At 35.1% G+C, this 22,843-nt stretch overlaps 2 protein-coding genes across 3 annotated transcripts in view; both read right to left on the minus strand.

Moving 5' to 3' along the window:
* Positions 1-2,053: 2,053 nt before the first annotated feature.
* LOC129000069 (2-oxoglutarate and iron-dependent oxygenase JMJD4-like) lies at positions 2,054-11,440 on the minus strand. 2 transcript variants are annotated; one of them, XM_054426943.1, is made up of 5 exons: positions 10,726-11,440; positions 7,951-8,018; positions 7,544-7,692; positions 3,428-3,695; positions 2,054-2,726 (listed from the first exon to the last, which is right to left on the minus strand). In XM_054426943.1, exons 1-5 carry the CDS (start codon positions 11,006-11,008, stop codon positions 2,304-2,306), a joined length of 1,191 nt encoding a protein of 396 aa, XP_054282918.1. In that variant the 5' UTR covers positions 11,009-11,440; the 3' UTR covers positions 2,054-2,303. The 2 variants fall into 2 exon arrangements, with proteins under 2 accessions (XP_054282918.1, XP_054282917.1); XM_054426942.1 differs by having other exon boundaries at positions 7,870-8,018.
* A 7,639-nt stretch (positions 11,441-19,079) lies between these two features.
* LOC129001695 (mRNA (2'-O-methyladenosine-N(6)-)-methyltransferase-like) overlaps positions 19,080-22,843 on the minus strand; it is a 41,656-nt gene continuing 37,892 nt past the window's right edge. The window contains exon 14 of the mRNA XM_054429089.1: positions 19,080-21,002. Coding sequence (XP_054285064.1) covers positions 20,898-21,002 — 105 coding nt within the window. The 3' untranslated portion in view covers positions 19,080-20,897. The remainder of the gene's footprint in view (positions 21,003-22,843) is intronic.

Genomic DNA, 22,843 nt, shown 5'->3' on the forward strand with positions numbered 1-22,843 from the left:
ACATTTGAGGTGTCAAACATATTGTTCTTACGTTTAATTTTTACAAAAATGTTTTCATTGGAAATATTTTTAGGATATAAATCCTCGTTTTAAAGGCTAGTGCTGCAATATAGCTAATACTGATTTATGGATGTAGTATTTTATAGCTAGCAGTCTAGTAAGTCAAAAATAATTAGCTTATTTTGAAGGTACTAGTACAGTATCAGGGAGCAAGTAAAATCCATTATTTATATCACTTTTCTTTTTTTACACACTGAATACTGTAGTACCTCAAGTGTCTTTAGTTTATTTACTTTTTTAACATTGGTTGATTTTAAAGTTAATAACAAGCCTTGAGTCTGATAATATTGTAGTTAAACTATATAGACATAGTCTATACACTTCTTCAATCAAGACTCTCTATTATCTTGATATATTTTGTATCATGTAGTATTACTTTTCTAGTCATATTTACTTTATTATACAATTGAATAAAACACCTCTTTCTATCCACAATATGGCTCATTTACTGTTTCCTAATCCTGTTTTTTAACTAAATTAAGTTAAGCAATTCTGGTAGATCGCGACGATATACAATTTTATAACGCTTACCAAGTGCTTTCTCAAGTGAAATATAAATAAAAAATTTAATGTAAATACACTTAGACCAAGTGTGTTATAAGAGCAGAATGAGAGGAAACATTTTTAAAGAGTTAAAAATGTCGGGATTTGAAACGGCCATTGCTTGGGGACTATTCAAGATAATTAAATGATTTAAATGTCAAATTGAAGGGAAAAGAACAAAGTTTTTTCTCATACTTTGCTACAATTTGGAATAATTTAATAAAGTTCTGATTTTCATCAATCTTATATGAGAGTAAAACTGGTTAAGTCTATACGCTTAGGCGGATCGGCGGGATTATCTGATGTCAACTGAATCTTTTTAGGCACAAAGACTCTTCACAGATAACATCATAAAGTGTTCATTTAGGAATGTTTAACTTCATCGGGCAATCAATTTTTTAGGGCTTCTGATGCAAAATTGTCGGATTTGTTCCACTATGTCATCGCTTGTTTTTAGCTGGCCAGGTGAATGTCTTTTCAAAACACTATGGTGCCACGAAACTCATTAAACCAGCATCAAATTTCTTTATCATCAAGTAGATTTAAATTTAGTTTAATATAGCAATCGATATAAACTCTGTGAACCACAGATTAATCGGTGCCTTCTGTTGTGCGGTAAACATTGCACTGGCAACTGGCGTCATCAGGCGTGTGAGTCGCAATAGCGGCCTACCACCCCGCACCTGATTTGCGCATGCCAAGGCCAAAGTCTCCTCCCTTGCTACACGGGAAACAAAACTTAGTTATTTTAGCTTCAATTTGACGTACCGTATAAAACGTTTAGTTACCTTGAATAGTATCCAAGCAATTACCATTTTAAATCCCGGCATTCTGTTATAAACACCCTGTATGTGTGTCTGTTCTGTTCACATAATTCAGTTGAAAAGTTCACAAGACCAAAGTCTTGTCATTAGATAGCTCATTTTGAAGGTGTAAGGTACCTATGTCTAACTACTAACATTTTCAACAAGACATTAGATTACCATGTTCAAGTTGAATCCAGTTTAAAAAAAAAAAAAACTAACCTACCTGTAGTTAAATTTATCCAGAGCTAGCCGTCGTCACTTGGAAGGGGTGCGACCGCACTGGGGGAAAAATTGTAAAAAGTGTGTATTGGTTTTTGGTGTTTTGGTTTTATGTTTATTTGGGTGGAGTGCGAAGAGACCAAAATAAATGTTCAATATATCAAGGGAGGATTTTGTTGAAACAATGTTCATTATATTGAGGTAAGATTTTGCTCAAATTTAAGTCGAGGTTCACAAACAGTAATGGACAATATACGTTGAGGGTTGACCTCGTTACAACACAAGTAGCATTAGCATAGCAGCATTATACAGCACTGTACTGTAATTTTAGATATCAAAGAAAACTCCAATTTTTTTATACATAGCATAACTTTATTGTTAAGTGTACGTACTTTACAGTATTCATAAAATCACAACTGGTACAGTGCACTACAGAAGTAAAGCACCTTAAAACAATAAACGCAGTCACAGTATAATAGTATTTCATCTCTAAATCAGCTGATTTTACTCCTGTGTGCTGTGGCCACTGTTACAAGCCTGTCTTGTTCTAAAGCATTTGAATATAACGTTGGAATAAAAATAATATGGTATAAATTTGTATAAGGTATATTTATTCATGGAATTTGTATGCCAATCGTTTACAATAATAAATCTGTAACAAGACAATTTGTCTCATCAATCACCTAAAATTTTATCGATTCTTTCAATAGCCATTGTGATTTCATTCTCTTCAGGAAGCTTCAATTTTACAAAATCTGTGTCACACAGAATTTTAGCAAGAATATTTTTTGCTTGGAATATATCTAATTTCATATGATAATAGTCCAGTGTAAAACCATTGAAGAGTGTTAATTGCTCATTATTTTCTAAGTGTTGAACTCGTATGTTGACTATGTATAGTAAAAACTGACAAAATTGTTTTAAATCAAGTCCATAGGAAGCGTTCAGCATCACTTGACAATGTTGCTCCCACCCTTCCATATCATGACAGTCGGAAATTTCTTTCTTTACAGCGTCTAAGTTCGCTCGTAGGGAAGCCCACATTTTGTCAATATTACATCCGTTGACCCAGTTGTGGTTAATCGAAATTGTGTCTTCCTGGAAAAAGGTAATAATTAAGTCCTACAAGCAGTTAAGTTAGATATCAATCCAATGGATGCATACACAAAATATATCGCAAAAAGTGTAGTATGGGGTTTAGTGAAATCTTCAAAGTGTGGTAAAATCTTAACAACTCAGCAATCCAGATATCCCTTGGTTTAATATCCTTTCATTTCAGGTGAAGGCATTAACTTTTGGATTTTGAAGTAGACTAGACATTCTATCTAGATATGGATCACATGTCGCCAATTTTTTTATCCAAAAAGAATATAGATCTATTTGACTTGGTTCAACACCATCCCTTCAAATTCATATACATATGTCTGTTAGCATAATAACTTGAGTAAAAATCATCCCATTTTGATGAAGTTTGGTACAAACGTAATTTGTAGGTTATAAGCCTACTCAAATGAATTCACAAACCACCATGATCAGGCTACTGCATTGGGACAGGGCTTTATGAAGTTAAAATGAGTTTTTCCCATTTTGGATCCCCCAAATATAAAATTTTGCAATTTCTTTCCAAACCATTGTTAAAGGTAAAAAAATCTAATAGTTACCATAACAGTGTGTTAGTATCCACCAAAAACTTGTTTAAAAGTATTTTGGGACTTTTGTGTTCATGACATGAAGTAAAACTGATAAAACTAGACATAATCAAATCACTGAATCTAAAGAGGTTAATGCTACCAACTCACCATATTCCACACCTGATGATGCCATCCAGATGGGACAAAAATTGCATCGCCTGCTTCTTGTATAATTTCATATTTGCGAGATAACTTATGATAATCTTTGTATTTTGACGAATCTTGCAATGAAGGAGAATCAATATCATATACTAAACTTGCAAAGTTATCCATTAGGCATTTTTCTTGGCCGGGTGGAAAAAGAACCCAACGCTTCTTACCACAAATGTTCACAGACCAACTGAAGGACGAAAATACATCTGCGTGAAATGGTGTCCTGGAAGAAATTAACCAAAGTCAAAATTAATATTATTAATCAGACGGTTTCTTTTAAGGTAAAGGGCTACTTAATAATCCTTGAACAAGGATACTGAAGTAGACATTCTATTTATAGCCAATTTTTTCTCAAAGGAACATGAAACTTTCATAGTAGTGTGTCACTACTGAAGTTATTTTCTTTAGGTTTTTGATACTTAATATAGCGTTATCATGGTTTAAAATCTGTTTGCATACATTTTTATTTGGTTCACTATTCAGTTGATGTAGTAGGTAAAATCTGTCAACAGTTACTGTAGTTGAATATTTTTCGTGCGGTTAGTGCAGTATAATCATCGTGTTTTTTCGTCAAGTGTTGTTTATTGTGTTGTACACTCTTGTTCAGTGAAAAAATGAGTGTGTCAAAAAGCCAACGTAATGTGGTGACAGAGGAACAAAAATTGAACACGATCGGACGAATTGATAAAGATTAATCTGAGACCAAAATATGTCATGAATTAAACGTGGGGAAAAGCATGGTTAGTGACTGGCGTCGTAATCAAAAACATTGATAGACTCTAGAACTCAAATCGAGACTGAAAAGGATTTATCTGAACTGGGTTACTTGCGAAAACTTTCAAATGAGATGGTTGATGATGCTTTGTGGCTATGGTTCTTAGAAAAGAGAAGGAGGGGCATTCCTATTTCAGGACTATATTTTAAAAGAGAATTGTATTTTATCGTGTTCACTGTCAGTTTATTGGACCGTGTTTTGGAGTTGAGTAGTGCGGTTAAGTAATTATTGAGTGATTGTTAAGCCGTGGATTAAAAAAGTGTTAGACATAGATTAATATCATGGCAACCGCCTGTAAAAAGAGCAAACCATCCACTGTGAAGCGAGGGAAATTGTAAGACCAACAGGCGCCATGTGTAGGTATTACACATCTACTGGGAGGAGAAGTAATATAGACAACATTTTTAGGGCGACTAGTAGCAGATCGCCAGGCTGTGGTGGGGGCCCCTCCTGGCTGCAGAGGGGCCATGCGCAAACAAGTCATTTGCTTACTACAGTAGAACCTCGGTTAACCGAGCCTCGCTTAACCGAGACTCCGGGTTAACCGAGGCCGTCCTCGGACGATTTTTTTTATTTAAAAAGCAAAAGAAACACGCACAAACTACGTACAGTAATGAGCGTTTGGGTGCTCCTTTTATCGCAATACGCACGCTAGCCTGCAATGCGTTAAAACTACTGTACAGTAAAATGTTGGCAACTGTTGTGTTTCCTCGGCCAAATATTTGCGTAGCTTAGCGCTTATCTTTGCCGAATGCATACGGCACTGTCACCCGACACCGCTCGCCAGAGCAGCTGCAGGTGTTGTAACCCGACACCGCTCGCCGCCGGACCAATGCGAACTGTTTCAATGCCGAGACGCGACTGAGCCACTCGCTCTCCCCACCACCCCGATTCGACTCCGTAGCTTATTGCGCATCTAGTGGGCTGTCCTGGTGTACAGCTTCAGCTCGGATGTGTTCGTGCATCATCGGTCTGCCCGAAGACGCCATTTCGTCTCAGTGGCAGTCCTTTGTTTACTTTTACAAGTCAAGTGTCTATCACTGTTTTTTTATTGTGTGTTTAAGTGCAGTTACAGTAGGTGTAAATGAGTGCTAAACGCAAACGTGTCGTTGTGTCCTTAGAGACTAAACTAAATGCGATTCGTCGTCTGGACAATGGTGAGTCAATAAGAACAGTCGCTAAAGACTTGGGTGTTGGTGAGGTTACCGTCGGAGATTGGAGGAGGAAGAGGGCTGAGTTAGAAAAATGGGGTGCTCAGAGCTTAAATTCCAATTGCAATTCAGAGAGAAAAACGTTTAAAAAGTGTGAGTATGAAAAAACTTCCGAGGCTTTATTCTTATGGTTTTCGGAAATGAGAGCAAGGGGAAGTCCAATAAGTGGGCCTATTTTGCAGGCAAAAGCGCTAGATTTCCATAAATCTTTTGGCGATGGTGATGAACCTTTTACCGCTAGTTCCGGGTGGTTAATGCGATGGAAGAACCGTTATGGAGTGCGGCAACTTAATATATCTGGGGAAAAACTTTCAGGTAATGAAACTGATGTGACAGTTTTTGAAGAAAAAATAAGAAAATTGATTTTGAGAGAGGGTCTTACATCCGATCAAATATTCAACTGTGATGAGACAGGCCTTAACTTCAGAATTTTGCCCTCAAAAACTTTAGCCAGTCAGCAGGAAACATCAGCTCCTGGGTATAAGAAATCTAAAGATCGAGTTACAGTTTTAGGATGTGCCAATGCTGCAGGAAGTTTGAAACCCAAACCAGTTGTAATAGGCAAGTATAAAAAGCCACGTGCTTTTAAAAATACTAATGTGGACACATTTCCCAGCACATACACAAACCAGAAAAACGCATGGATGGACTCGCGGATTTTCAAACAATGGTTTTTTGAGGAATTCGTTCCAGTCGTTGAAGCTTTCTTGGAGAACAAAAAACTCCCTCGCAAGGCCCTTCTTATTCTTGACAACGCTTCGTCCCATCCAGATGCTGATGAGCTAGTCAGCGATGGCATTAGAGCCTTATTTTTGCCTCCAAACGTTACTGCCCTCATCCAGCCTCTAGACCAGGGAGTTCTAGAAACTTTTAAGCGAAACTACAAAAAGAGGCTGCTTAGAAATCTACTGGAGAAGCTAGAGGACGGGCTGGGTGTCACTGATGCTCTCAAGTTAATCACAATGAAAGATGTTGTCTACTGGGTGTCAGAAGCTTGGGATAACGTTAGGGAGGACACTATAAGAAGGTCATGGCGCAAACTTTTCGGAATTGAAAAGGCAAGCCGCCAAGAGACAGCTGCTCCTGAAAACCAGCCAAGAGCATGTCCTCCTGAAAATGAAGAGCTTGTGAATCTTTGTAACCACCTTCCAGTGGCTGAGCCCATCAGTGCAGAGGACATCAGTGAATGGATCAATGGAGATGAGGATCAGGCCCTAACTGATGACGTGATTATCCAGATGCTCAACCAACCAGAAGATGATGACAAGTAAGTTTTTTGATTTTTTATCTATGCAAAATTTTAACATAAAAACTTAATCCAACATCAATTTTTTAACACAACTATATTTGTTACACTTTAGTTAAATGTTGCCCATTCATCAATCCAAAACTAATTTCATACCAATTCCAACTGCTGCCTTTTGATTGCGTTACGGTTACGTAAAACAAAAGTTTTTTTACAGCGATGAACCTGATGGGGCGACTGAGAAAATATCACATACAGAAGGTCTAAGAATGATCGAGGGAGCACTGGCATACATTGAACAACAAGAAACCGCAACAACAAACGATTTAGTTTGGCTGCGACGCTGGCGCAACAGGGCGGCTAGCCTAAGATCCTCTAATCTAAGTCAAAACAATAACTGATTTCTTTGGGAAAAAAGATTAGCTTACTTTGTTTATTTTTGTACAATGTACAGTAAATTAATTTTCATTTCTTTGATTTAATTTTGTAAACAGGAATACTGTACTGTAACTAAACTTCTGTACATTGTGTAGCCTATATCATACGTATTCAGTTGTGCAATAAATTGAGTGTTATATTAAAACAGTGTTTAGTATTGTGAGTGTTACCGTTTCCTCTCACGATTTATTGCGTACTAATAACATTTCTTGTACTAATAAACTAAACAACAGTTCAGTTAATAACTTTTGTTCATGTTTTAGTATATCTTGAGCTATTTTTAGCCCCGGTAACGATTTTTAGGTTACGTTCCGTGTTATCCGAGGTTCGCCGTATCCGAGGTACCCTCGGTCCCAATTACCTCGGTTAACCGAGGTTCTACTGTATAGGTAACTACTCACCAAGATCCTTTTGGGCCCATGTAAACAAATCTGTAATCATCGTGTACATCTTGTCTCTGCAAGAAATACTCGTTTAGCCAGTCGGATGCAAAAAAAGAAGGAACCTGGTATATTTTTTCATCAGGAAACTCTCTCATGAAATGCCAGTCCTACAAATGGATTGTGAATTAGTTCATTCCAAAATATAACAGAAATTTCAATGAACTTTTGTGCAAGAAGATTTAAACTAAGAAAATATCGTTCAATTGATAATATGGATAGTCAAACCTTAGCATGCTACGACTTTAATAAAAACACCTGCAAAAAATTAACAATTGTAAACGTACTTTTAAATAATAGCAAGGCAGTTCAGGAGAATAATTATTACAAACATAAGATTTCCAATATTCTAAAAAAGTATTCAATACTTGTTCTTCCTTCTTTTGAGAATTGTAATATTTGTCACTACAATCAGCAACTGGCACTTGTGCATCACCTAAAACAAAATAATGTGATCAATGTCACTGGCAATTGTACGGTGTTTACAGACCAGTAATTGACAAATAAAGAAGGTTAAATTAAGTTACCTGATTTTACCGTATATGGTCAAAGTTTCATCCTGACTGGATTAGCCTATGCGCTTTTTGGCAACATCAGGTCCTTCTTATGTAAGTGCCAAAATGTTGATAATCCAGTCAGAATGAATGAAGGACCATAATTATTTAACAACATGTAATTTAACCTTTTTGATAATCATATATAAATTACACTACTTACAAAGCCCATGAAGGAGTCATTCCACCATCCCACGATGTTATAGAGTTAAGATAGCACGAGTAGTTTATAAGCTACAGTATACTAAAAGTAAGAGTAGTTTCATAACTTACTGGAGTGAAAAATATTCAAAAAATCACAAAACATAAATGGAAATAAATCACTCCATTAAACAAATACAGCGTGAACTGGAACGAACGAAAACATGTTTCCATTGGTCCCCGCTTGGCAGCAGCACTATGCCACTATGCAGACCTAGATCCTAGATAGGCGTTATTAGGAACCTGGGCGATATTCGGGCCATATACCTTACACTGCTTACAAAGTCAATAAAGGAGTTAAAATCATTTTATCGATGATCTTAATCTGTATGAATTATCCTAGATTTTCCATATGTGATGAATAAGTGCAGGATGGATATGATGCCCTGTGTAGTTTGTTACTGCCTAGGACAAATTGATGTATTTTTTTCGAGTTCCGTTGAATCTAGAGATTAAATTTAAAATCAAAATGTTCTTTAACAGCTTGATCTACTTTAAATACACACTCCATGGATTAGATATACAGGATGTTGTTTTTTTTTAATGCAATCCAAATTACAAGCGCATGTAAGAAACTTTGTAACTACAAAACAAACTCGTATGTTGGTATCTCTGTTTTTTCTACTTCATTGCAAATCAGCTAGAATGCATTGTTGCATAGTTATCTATGAGGTTTTTAGTGTTATTGGGAATTTATTGAGTTTATGGTTAATACCTACTCTTAACTCAACATAGGTTTTTTCAAGCTCAGAATAGCCTACATAAATTAAATCATTGGTTCGAAGCCAAGATAGGTTTGAAATTCAGTTTCCATAAGTGATTCCTCCTAAACTTAGGCCTAAACTTACTTAAGAAATCAACTATTCCACAGTGAAGTAATATACAGAGGATACAATCTAATGGGACAACCGTGCGCTTTTAGCTCTGGTATGTTGGGGCGGAAATCTACTAGTATCGGGCAAGGAAGAGCCCGATCGGCGATGGCCACATAGCATTGTTGTTGCCACTACTTAGTAGTAAGTTAGTACTTTATGGTGATGGGGGAAAGGAGAGTGGAAGAGGACGTCGAATAGAATTTGCTCAAGACACCAGCGACTGGTGCTAGGCACCACTTAAGTGTACCAATGAATGTATCATCTGTATTCAAAAAATATTCATAATATTAAGTACCCTACTTCTCTGTGACTATTCATATAATTGTCAAATGTTAAGGATCTGTATAAAACCTTTTTAAGGTACTTTCCTGTTAAAAGGAACATTCATTTTTATCGATGAAATTTTTCGATATATCGATATTTTTGTTTTCCGTTACGATCTATATTCCTGACTGTTTTAATATCTTCAAACGCATTTAAATTACATATTGACAACCAGGGCCGGCCTAAGTAAAAAATTTCAAGTGTGCAAGACTCACATAGCAATCCACCAACGGGGATGGGATACCGCCAGGTCAAAGAAGGGCCGGGGGTCCGCGCCCGGAAAAATGTAGAAATTTAAGGTCTAAAAACACAGTTTTTTTGCACTTATGAGCCTCTTTTAGAACATAAAATCTTTGTCCCTCAATTTGATTTAATATTGATTAACTTGATAGGTTATATCATTTTTCAAAAAACTATATTATGATGTTAAGCTTCGTAGTCACTTTTCAATCTGAGTTTTACACTTATATTGCAAGTAATGTACTCTCAGAATAAATAGCAAATGCTGGAGCTGGATTCACTGTACGCCAGACTGATAAGTTAAGTTGCATATCTCATGGGTGAAATAATAACGTCTTTGAATAAAATGGGTAAAATCGAAATGAAATGAAAATTGTTTATTTTTTCAGGCAAAGTTAGGGCTACATGGCCCTTTCTTACACTTAACCTGACATTCAAAAATATAACAAAATAATATTAGGCTACATTGGGATAAGTTAACTTATTCTAATTTAACATAAAAATATTTAACAATTCAAGTACCTTCATTCCTCAGAAAAGAAGAAGAAAAAGCATACAAATTTAACAATTTAATCTATGCTTAATATTTTCTATTAGGCTATCTATTATCTTTTATCTATTTAATCTATGTATTTAATTTAGCAATTTAATGTGCTCTGAGACAGATATAAAATACATTAAAAGATATCCTAATAAAATTGTTCTTGGATTGCCCTTAATTTTTTTATAGGTACCGTATCTTTCTTCTAATTTAGGGGTCAGCTGCCCCCCCCCCTGTCCCTATCTGGGTACGCCCATGTCTTAAGACATATTTAAAAACAATTTTGCACAATATACAGATAAAAAACACAGATATTTATAGAACAGAATACATGCATAAGTGAAACAAAAGGCTATTAGGTCCTAATTATATTTGTTCTTTTATTTTTGTTGGCGACACACTACTTACCATATTTCTCAAGAATGTAGTGAAAATTTGGTTTGTTATCTTTAACCCAATAGTATCTACATCCCCACTCTGAGGAAACATTTTTAATAATGCATGGAATATTTAATTGCATGTGCTGTTTTAGGAAATTGTCATAGAATAGTTCTTCATGACTGTATATTTCTATAAAAGGTATTTTGTATGCTTCTTCATTTTTCGAGTTGTCATGAAAATAAGGAAATCCAAAATTCACTGAGAGGATGTTAAAACCAGAATTTGACTGCGAGTTTTCAGCATGAAACATTTTAATAGGCCTAGGCCTAAGATCAAAATGTATTTATTTATTGCTCTTGAAAATGTTTACATTGTGTAGCATAATACACAATAAATACACAAAAATAAATCAATAAACAGCAGTTAAATTGTAGGTTAGTCCATCGAAATGAAAACAAAGCTAGACATATTTGTTTTGACTAAACTATTATCACTGTATACAAGATTACAAGGTTCTTCATTGGGAATATTCAAAAATGATTGAGGGGCTTGGAGGTTAGGTTACTACAGTAACTGGGATCGAGAACTGAGCTGATCAAAGATCAAGAGCAATGAATACAAACAACACTCTTACACTAATGAATACAAAAAGGGTTTGTATTCATTGAAAAGAGATTCAAAAATCAAGATAAGAAAGAACAACAAACTAAGTTAACTAAACTAAATGAGGTTGGTTAAGGTTATGCAAAGCAAAGGCATCAGTATCAGTTCACAACAGAATCTTCGATCTTTAGCTAAACAGAACAGCAGATTGAACAGAAGTTTACGTTTAGGTTTACATTTTTTTGTCTGCATTGCACAAACAGCTGTTTTGGCTGGAAGGCTGGCGGCTGGCTGCAGACTAACATGAAATTGTTTTGAACTTTATTGCAATTAATATTGACAATGTTTGATCTTTTATCAACATCATAGATTACATATACATGGGAGCTTATTTAGTACTAGCAGAGTACCCGTCCTTCGTACGGGGTTGGAATATAAGTATAACATGCTTATTGCAGTTATACTCAAGCTTTGCGTTTGCAATAAGGGAGGACACAGTTTTATAAAAAAAACTTTTTTAAATTTACAGTATTCTATAGTATTACACATCTACAATAGCCATAATGTTCTACCACTTCACCCAAACAATAGAGAAAAATAAATTATCAACAATTCGCAAAATATCACAAATTATTAATGAAATGAAAAACATAAACATAACTGTAAACAATCCTACTTTGACAGTTCTCTTTTCGAATCACAGTTTTTTGTTGCTGCTTAGTTCAAATTAGCTGTTTTCATAAATGCAAAAAATATAGTGCTGCACCCTGTTGGTAAATCTTATAACTTTTTAATGCTTTTCCATATCATAGAACCAACTTTTTTAGTTGAAACAGCTGACTAAATTCTTTAATTCCCTTTAAATATGAATACTCATAAGGCTAACATGGGGAATTACAGAGCCACTGGGGCGGAGCCCGAAAGGATTTTTGAGATAAGAATATGCCTATATGTTAATCGGGAATGTAAGCTATCATCATGCCAAATTTCAGCCCAATCCGTTCAGTGGTTAATGCGTGATTGAACTTCAAACAAACAAACAAACAAACAAACAAACAAACACACAAACTTTCACATTAAAATATTAGTAAGATTCTACTTGCTGTGTGCCCGTTCTACGCACGGGGATAGTGTAGTCAATTGAAGTCACTGGTTAAAATACTACCTCAACCTCACCATTGAACACTTTATTCTGGTTGACATTTTCAATTTTCATTAACAAAGGTGCTCTTGTTTTTTTTTCGTGAAACACCGAGTAATAAAGACATTTATGCGTCACCAATTAATACACACACAAATACAGAATTTAGTTAAGTAAGGAATTGTCTACAGTTTAACCATAGCAAAGTACATATAATTTTTGAAAGCTACTGGCAACAATGATTTAAAGTGCCTCAGCCGCAGCAAAGAGCAAACCTCAAACCTCCCGACTAAGCGAATTTCCATTTTTCTGGATTGATTTCCAATTAAATATATTTAAATAGCATTATAAGTTAACGAGTATCTTTTGCTGCTACTGAACTAATAAAGTATATTTTTCGTAACATGTTAATAGCTTAAATAAATTTGCCAAATTTGATCAAAATGATATATCCATAAACAAGCAAACTACAAAATTGTAATATTCTCCATAAGAATAACATGGGAATTTTAAATTTACATTTTTTTGAATTTGCTCCATTACCAACCGTACAAAAACACTTTGATGTACTAAATTATTTGTTTTTTAAGCTCTTTTAAATAGTCTAGAGAGAAATTCGGAAATTTTGTGTTTTGAGGGTCAAAAATGGGAAAAACCTTGTTTTACTTTTACCCCATAAATAAACCCCCCGTAAAACCCCGTTCCCATGGTCCGATCATGCTGGTTCGCGAACTCATTCAAGTTTAGATTAGTTTACACCTTTAAACTAAATTTCATCATTCATTTTTTATATATAAATAATGTAAATATATAAAAAATTTAAAGCCGGGTTTTCCTGGACGTGGAAGAGGAGCGCGGATAGTGGAAAAGAGATTAACATGGTGTTCCGCTCCGCTTCTAGGAAACAGTAACATTAAATTGCCTAAGACAAGTAGTGGAGTCCACTCTCCGCGTTCCTCTCTCCGCTTCCGCGCCTATGAAAACCCAGCTTAACGAATGGTGTTTTTGGCACGGCCACCTTTAGATCCAGGCCACAGCCTTCGAAGTGGCAACGTCGCAAGTGGTGTTATAGCCATGGCCGCCTTTAACTACAGGCCGCGGCCTTTGAAGTGGCAACGTCGCAAGTGGTGTTGTAACAGCTGTTTCGTTTGGAAGCAGCTAATGGTATTTTGTGTATTTACGAAAGATTGGTTACTTGACTATGACAATATTGACTCCGCTTTTAATGTACAGATATAGATTTTTAATTCGTATTGTTCCCGTTTTCAATTCTGTATGTTTTATTTTCAATATGTTTTTATTTTTATAAATTTAAATCAACAAACTGCGAATTAATGAGCTGATGTTACCTATCTGCCATGTAATCTTATGGGACGTCTGTCACTAAACAGCACCACTTGCGACGTTGCCAATTCTACCAGGCCGCGGCCTGGTTGTAACAGCTATTTTGTTTGGAAGCAGCTAATGGTATTTGTGTATTTACGAAAGATTGGTTACCGGTACTGGACTATGACAATATTGAATCCGCTTAAAAATGTACAGATATAGATTTTTAGTTCATATTATTTCGGGTTTCAATTTTGTATGTTTTATTTTCAATATTTTAATAAATTTAAATCAATAAAGTGCGAATTAATGTGCTGATGTCACCTGTCTGCCATAGTGCCAGTGCCATGTAATCTTATGGGACGTGTCACTATAACAACACCACATTGCGACGTTGCCAATTCTACCAGGCCACGGCCTGTAGTAAAAAGTTGCCGTGTTTTTTGGCCTCTGGGGACATCAAAATGAAAAAGTAAATTGGTCCCTGGACCTACGGTAATAGAACCTTCCTACAGGGAAATTCGCTAAAATTTAAGTTTCCCAAACTTAAATTTAAAATTTAAGCCTTAAACGATACTGATTCAAGTATTTTCCCAGTTATCAAAACTCAAGAACAATTTTATACTTAAAGAATCTCCGGTTCCTGACCTGGATGATGCCTATAGTTATTTAATTTCATTTACGGTTACACATTATTGCACTTGCGATTAATTAATATCCGTGATGTTAAGGAAAAACTTTTTTACTACTTGGTTTGGATTTTCTTTAAAAACACGATCGAAAATGGTTGCGGAATTTGTAAACAACATAATGTAAACAGATCAGTGACAGCTATAAAAAATAACCTCTTTGATCCAAAACAGCTGTTCGTTTTTCCGTTATTTCATAGACGACGTAGGCCTACTATGTGAAAAACATTATAATAATGATTATTAGGGAAACTGGGAAAAAAACGCACAACATTGGGTTTTTGAACGTCCGTCATTTTATTTACCATACCAAGTTAGTAGTGAAGTCATGTTTTAATGGCTAAAGACACTGACTCGCCAATCCCGTGAATACATTAAAATTATTTGAATCTTTTTTCTTAGGTACTCTAGGTTTTCAGAAGGCCGCGTAAAATGCCTTCTGGGCCGTGACAGACAGAAATTGAGATAAGACCTGTTTCGGCTTCTTTAATGTTTAGAACCGATTCGATGTCTTTTTCCGATTTAAAAGTTCTAATTCCCACTTGTAAGATAATATAGCTAATTTTAAACATATACCACATCAAGATATCATTATTTTATATCAAGATACTAGTTAAACCATGTCTTTGAAAAGTATTTGAGTTATCAATGGTCAAATGCAATTATTATATCCAATAATTGTTACTTGTATATTATTTGAATAATTATGTTTAGTCAATGTCAAATTAAAATTAATTGACCACCTGTTAGCTGAGTGGCTGGATACATAATAGTGCTCATCTGCTACTTAACACCATAAGACTTCTGGTTCAACCCTATTAGCATGCCTATTATGAGGCTCTCTATAGTGAATGCTCAGATTCCACTCTCCTTATAGCGTGCGAGCAAGCCTCGTTATCATATGGGGCTTATTAAGGGCCGGTGCACACTATCCGACCACGATCACGACCAAACGCCCGACCGGTCACCATGCGACTAGAGCACGACCCGACCGAGGCAACGAATGTTTTACCAACTTCAGTGTCAAGATGTATGTTGAAGAAGTAGCTTCTGTATCGTAGGTACGTTAAGCGGAAGAAGAAACTATACTGGGTACATCCAATGTTAACTGAGACTTTTCCTTCTGAGTAGCGTCATCACGTTCACCAAATATCAGCATGATCTCCTCCCAAGCTACCTTCTTCATCCCTCTGTTGGCATAATCTACAGCTTTTAGCTAATCTATAGCTTTTTTTGTGTTCATAAACAGGGCCTGCGACATTTTACAAAAGAAGTCACTTTACAAACCACACAAGAAACAAGTGCTCACCGTTTGGTTGATCTAGGAATACTGGGGGTTGAGTGGTGTACTGGTCGGGTCGGAGACAAGTCGGGGGTAGTGTGCGTCGTCCCATTACATCACGGGAAGTAAATAAAAGAAACGTCTTATAACACTTAAAACATATACATCACAGAAACGTCATTATCGTCTTGTGCGATTGCGGTGTTCCAATCACCCATCTTCTCGGTCATGTCAGGTATTGGTATCGGAAGTGACTTTTGAGGATCGATTCTCGACACATTCATTATCATTAAATAGCGATGAATAATCTGCTAACTATCTCTATTCTGATCTCATCTCTTTTTTTTTGACTACGGAAAACTACAGTATCTTACACAGTCTTGGAAACCAATGCAGCACATCTACCTATTTCTTGTCTAGCAAACCACACAGCCTTAGGGAATTAAGAATTACTCACAGAAACCAGGTTAATATAACTTTAATTAATATCTGTGATAAAATTTTATATTTCCTGTGACAAATATTGCACAATACAGACAAAACTGGTGGTGAACCAGTTACTTTTGTACATCTTAACCAATAACACTTTATTTACAATAACACTCTTTTATACAATAACATATATATATAGTTTTTATAATATTTACAAGAATACTTTCGAGTCAATAGAGAACTTTAAATGAGATCATCTTAAATGATGTTAACAAATTACAACTATTTTAAAATTTATTTAAGAATAACTTATATCCTTAATCCACCACATTAAAGCCGAAAACAAGTAAAAAAAAAACATGCAGCAATTCTACACCTTTCCTTGTAGATTATACCTATTTTATGCATCATAAGCGTTTTTAAAGATTTTAAAAGCAAAACTCACAAAATTATACAAGTAGGTAAGATATTTTCTTTATCTTAAATTTAACACGTGAAATAAATATGCAGTAATAATTAGTGATGGGCGGATCCAAGAAAATGTCGGTACCAGATCCATATATGTTTTTTCTTCTTTTTTTCAAGGACGGGTATTTTAAATAACTCATATGGCTAGGTAATGTGATAGTATACGAGGTGTGGCTAGAAAAAAACCAGACTAGTCCCGGTGCAACAATAAAACGAATGCAATAAGGCTGAAAGTTGCGTGGCCTGTCACGTGACTCTCGCCCCGCCTACTGCTCAAGTTTCATCTGCCTTCTTTACTCAGTCTGCCCGTGGCGTCTGTTCTAAGTAGTTGTCGTTTTGTCTGTGCGTCGGAAAAATGTTGAGTGTACAAAAAGAACAGCGTGTAAACATCAAATTTCTTTTCAAACTTGGAAAATCTGCAAGTGAAACGTTTGTAATGTTACAACAAGTGTACGGCGATGATTTTTTATCGCGAACACAAGTGTTTGAGTGGTTTAGGCGATTTAAAGATGGCCGCGAAGACACAAGTGACGACACTCGTACTGGCAGACCATTGTCAGCAAAAACTGATGCAAACATTGAAAAAATCTGTAAACTTGTTCGACAAGATCGCCGTTTAACAATCAGAGCAATGTCTGAGTTGACAGGAATTGACAAGGAAAGTGTTAGGCAGATTCTTCATGAAAGTTTCAACATGATCAAAGTGTGTTCCAAAATGGTTCCAAAGTGTCTCACAATTGAACAGAAAGAACGCCGAAGAATGATTTGTTCTGACATCCTAGAAAACATTGATAGTGATCCAACCTTCTTACAAAATTTTAATACTTGTGATGAATTGTGGTTTTTTACTTACGATCCCGAAACCAAACGCCAATCGATTTTTTGTACACTCAACATTTTTCCGACGCACAGCCAAAACGACAATTACTTAGAACATACGCCACGGGCAGACTGAGTAAAGAAGGCAGATGAAACTCGAGCAGTAGGATGGGCGAGAGTCACGTGACAGTCCACGCGACTTTCAGCCTTATTGCATTTGTTTTATTGTTGCACTGGGACTAGTCCGGTTTTTTTCTAGCCACACCTCGTATGTCAACGTCAACAACTCATATGGGTAAGGTAATGTCAAAGACTGTCTGTGTCCATATACAAGACCGTCTGTGTGTCCTCGAGGTACAGGACTATCTTTGGATACAGACTGTCTTGTATATGGACACAGTTAGTCTTGTACATGGATACAGATAGTCTTGTACATGGACTCTGATAATCTTGTACATGGACACAGATTGTCTTATATATGGACACAGATAGTCACTATTAATTTTATTTTAAAATACATCACTGTGACAAAACACCTGTTCTTATGTATGAATTGTACTTTATAAAGGGCGTTTTGTGTTAATAGAATTTAAAAAAAATTAATAAGATTTTTTTAGTTTTAAAATTAAGTTTTTTTTTTTAAATAAAAGTTAAAAAAAATTTTATTCGAAAAAAAATTTGGATCCAATAAAAGATCCGATTTTTTGTGGATCCGATCGGGCAATGGTTCTAGCTCAGATCCGGCGGATCTGGTAGTCCAATATCCCGATCCGACCATCACTTAGTAATAATTAAACATATTGGATGTATTTTTTTATAACTAAACAACTTGCATCCAACAAATATGGTAGGTAGGCAAATTATAATTTAACAGCAAAAACCCTAACATACAAGAACTATTATATTTACAGTTTTATTTGACCAAATTCAAGGATTGAAGAGCTCAAGTAGATTGTTGTGTTTTATTTGATTTTTAAAATAATTCTGCAAGGTTGAGTATCACCTAAGTATTTAATATTCAATCCCTTAAACAAAAATGAATCATAAAACTATTGATTTACAATGTGATCTTAGAAAGATACATAATTTTGATATGATTAAATTTTTTGGTTATCATATAATTAGTCAATGGCCTTTCTTCATTTCTCATTTATTGAAGAAAATATTCATATGGAAGAACTGCATTAATATTTTCCTGAACAAAGCTCAACAACAAACTAATGGTCTTTAAAACCATTTACTTACTAGTATTTTTGCAACACATTAATCACAAAGATCTCAGAAAATTGCAGCAATTGGATCATGGAGCTCTGCGCCCCAGTGAGAACAAAATGGCACGTAATCAGAATATTCTTATTTCAATATTAATGATGTATGATGTATTGCTATAAAATATTCTACATATCTAAACAGTCATATTATTATACTAATCCTCAGAAATACACCTCATGTGTGTTACTTGTCCAATAGTTATCATCCAAATATCCTTTCTTTTGTACTGTATTTTGTAATTAGCTAGAATACAAGCTGGCTTATAGGATATTTTATGAATCATTTGCTTACATTTTTTCCTTTTTGTAACTAGCATGGCAACCTATAAGACCAATGTTAAAAATATCAACATGTAAATTTATAAAAATCTATAACAAAAATTAACTTTTAAGAATAGACCCTAGCATAAATATTAATAACATAATATAATACATCCTCACTCAACAATAGGATTGACTTAATCCGAAACGGAAAAATAATAAATTTTTTTACCCATTACGTGCTGACGCTGTCATTTATCGGGGAAAGTCAAAACTACAAACACCGTCGTGTGATGACATTAATGCAGTTTATTGTAGACACAAAAAGTGATGACCCAGTACGTGCTTTCACCCATTGGGAAAAGCTGAAACTGCTAACACTGTCGTGTAACGACAGTTAGTTGTACTTTGTCGAAGTGTTCTGTAGCGACCGGGGCGAGATAGACTTGTTGTATAGAGTATTTAAGTAAACATTTAGCCATTTTTCTGGATAAATTATATCATTTTCGTCCCGGGGAAAAAAATTTTTATGTTAATAGTTTAATAAGAAATAAATGCATTTTCCAAATTTGATTCAAATCTCTTCATAAACAAGCAAACTACAACAGTTTACTTGTTGTAAACTGTTTAGTTGTTGTCGTTCCCATGGTACGATCATGCTGGTTCGCGAACTCATTCAAGTTTATCCCGCCTTACACCTTCAAACCAAATTTCATCAAAATCGGACAAAAATTACTCAAGTTATCGTGTTCACGGCCACATGCATATGTAAAAATTTGAACCAATGGCGTTTTTGGCCTCTGGGGACATCAAAATGGAAAAGTAGGTTGGTCCCGGGCCTAGGTCTTACCACGCCACCTACGGTAATAGCTACTTCCCCTATAGGGAAATTCGCTAAAATATAGATGAATTTGAGTGGATGGTGTTTTTGGCCTTTGGGGACCTCAAAACAGAAAAGTAAATTGGTCCCAGGTCCAGGTCTTACCATGAGACCTATGGGTAATAGCTTATTCCTTTAATTTCCTTATTCCTTTAATTAATTATTCCCTGAATTTCCTAATATGGGAAATTCGCTAAAATGTGATCACAACTTTTGTGAGCCTACGAAACTTGGTCAATGTATTTTCATCAAACATACACTGCAAAACCATATTCCCTTTATTTTACCACCTCTGTAAGCCTATATCCAAAGAAATTATTCTTGCACTTTTTTCAAGGTCTTCAAATTAGGTTCAAACTATCTGTTGAACGTAAACTATTCTTAACCATTCAGACCTTGAAAACCATTGAAGTGGTAAATAGAAAGTGACAAAATTAAAAGAGATTGCTCTTGAGCATTTACAGTACAAATTAAGGGATTGAATATGATCTTAATGTATACAATGAGGTTTACAAGACTCACTTGATGACTTATGCAGTGCAGACATTTTTTGTTAATGCTTCAAACTTACGTAAAACATAAACATGTTGTTTATTAAGGCCAAACAACATTAAAATATAGCAATAAACCCAGGGAGCGAGCTAGTTAAGTGGTGGAGCTTCGGCCGCCAAGGTCCTGGGTTAAAATCGCTTTAATCACCAATGGATTTTATCTAAATGGTAATGTTGCAACGCTCCATAGGCTTTACCAGATTTAATGATTGTGTAAAACAGTTCTGGGCTTGAGTGCTTGCTATAAACTCTGGGTAGTTTTATCATATTAAGCTTCATATCATGACAACTTAATGGGAAAAGAATGAAAGGAAAACCACTCAGCCTCTGACTCAATCTCCAGCTACAGGATGGTTTTAAAACCCTACTTTGATTTAAATGCATAACCAAACCTATGCTAGCCTAGAAGCCTAGACATTAGACAACCCTCTCAGTGACTGTGTGTCTCATGGCAAGTAGATTGCAGCTGAGTTGGTTCAGTTCTTAACATTTAGAGGAGGAGTGGGCATTCCTCTTCGAGGAGGCAGAACCTCAAATCCTGGTCCGGGGCTAATTTTATCAGCAGGTTTAGGTGGAGGCAACTGAAAGAGAAAAAAACTTATGAAAACCATTTGACTGCAACTTATGGACAATATTTTTTACTGATATATAACATTAAGGTTTACCAAAAAGAGAGCTGGGGTTAAGCTTAACTTAAATCCCTACTGACACCCGTATCATGGTATAACAATGATTGATACTAAAAGCAATTCACACACAATTTATACACTTTCCTGTAAAGTATCAATTATTATATCAAATGTGTAAAAACAAATCTTTATTCCTGTTTTTTTTCTAAGATTTTACTACATTTAGCACTTTTTTGGGACGGGAATCTTGGGATATCAAAGCAATTGCAAAATCTGTAACTAAAGTGTGCTCAATTGACAGTTACTATGACATCAAGAATATGGGATCAAATTATATTAACTAACGCCACCTTGATAAATGTTAACAATTTCACTGAGAATCCAAGGTAACAAAGATTAAAGAATCGACATTTTCTCGATACCCTAGAATCAAAGTTTAGGGACACCGGGATAACCCTATTTTTAAGGATTGACTGACAATATTCACTGATCATTCAAAAATGTTAAGGTTTTTACAGTTGAGTAGGTATTTTTTAGGGATGGTCAAGTCTCGAAATTTCGGGAAATTTTCGGGAAATTTTCAATCTCGTTACACGAGACAAGATTACTTTTTAGCCGAGATTTTTATCGAGACAAGAATTAAAAAAAAAAAAAAAAAAAAAAAAATTAAAAACGCCTGCAGAAAGACAATGCAATACCCGCAATACAGGAGCGTGTTGTTGTTGCGTTTCCTTTTGAAGGCGTTCTTATTTAATTAATTCTTTTAATGTAAATATTACTTTCATTATTTTAATAATATTACTTTAATAACATTTGAGAAGTTTTGTTAAGTGTAAGCAGTGTGAGGAATGTTTTATTACTATAAAAAAGTCAAAACAAGTAACTATTTTATAAAAATTAATATTGCTTTTATTTTATGATTTATTTTATTTTAGGATAAGTTGAACTCTATCCTAACTGATATCACCATGTTTCCTAATCGTAGGCATTTTTAATAAGTTAGGCGTGATTAATAAAAAAATGTTATGCTGATGTTATTTAATGAAAGATTGTAAATATTCTTGCCTATTATCATTATTTTAGTATTTAAACAGTCATCTAACAATGTTACAAAATCAGGTAAAAATTTCGAACGTGCATTTCCCGTTGTGTATGAGAAGAGAAATCTCGTCTCGATCTCGTCTCAAAATTTTATGAGAAATAAAAAATCTCGTCTCGTCTCGTCTCGAACTAAAAATCCAATCTCGTCCATCCCTAGTATTTTTGCATAACCTTTGAGTAGTTTGTACTTTTTTACTACTCTTTTGTATAGGAACAATAAAAAATTTATGGTTTCTTCTAAAAAGCTAATTTACGCTCTAATACACTTTGCCACATTCGTTTTTACTGCACTCATTCTACTTTATTCCACACGTTATACTTTGCCACACTACGGTTTTGCAACCTAAAAAAAGAATAATAAAACGGTAACAGCTGGCTGAAGTGCTTTTATGTGGAAAATAGGTTGTAAGCTACTCCCGGATCAGCAGTTGCACTGCTATTGATCCAGTTTATAACAAAATGACATACAACATTTACAGTTGCTTAGACTTTTTAACCTATAAATAGTTAGGACCTGTAATTTACAAAACGAAAATATTTTTTGTTAAGAAAATAACTACAAGGTTAATTAAGCTCTCCATTGTGTTCTTGTCACAGCCAAGAGAGCTTAGTTCTAATATTCCTTACTTTATCCACTACTATTCAAGTCGGCTTCCATCTCTATAGGACAATTAGTCTCGTCATAGTGTTTA

The sequence above is a fragment of the Macrosteles quadrilineatus genome, unplaced genomic scaffold (genome assembly GCF_028750875.1).
Source record: "Macrosteles quadrilineatus isolate MER2022 unplaced genomic scaffold, UCM_ALF_1.0 Scaffold_8__2_contigs__length_117827958, whole genome shotgun sequence".
Lineage (NCBI taxonomy): Eukaryota > Metazoa > Arthropoda > Insecta > Hemiptera > Cicadellidae > Macrosteles > Macrosteles quadrilineatus.

What these genes read in the sequence shown, in the direction of transcription:
- LOC129000069 (XM_054426942.1), bottom strand. Translation starts at nt 11,008, where the DNA reads ATGTTTCATGCTGAAAACTCGCAGTCAAATTCTGGTTTTAACATCCTC. An exon ending in ATGGGCCCAAAAGGATCTTG is followed by an intron (nt 3,696 to 7,543) that starts GTGAGTAGTTAC and finishes AATTTCTTCCAG; the next exon opens with GACACCATTTCACGCAGATG. An exon ending in ATCATCAGGTGTGGAATATG is followed by an intron (nt 2,727 to 3,427) that starts GTGAGTTGGTAG and finishes ACCTTTTTCCAG; the next exon opens with GAAGACACAATTTCGATTAA.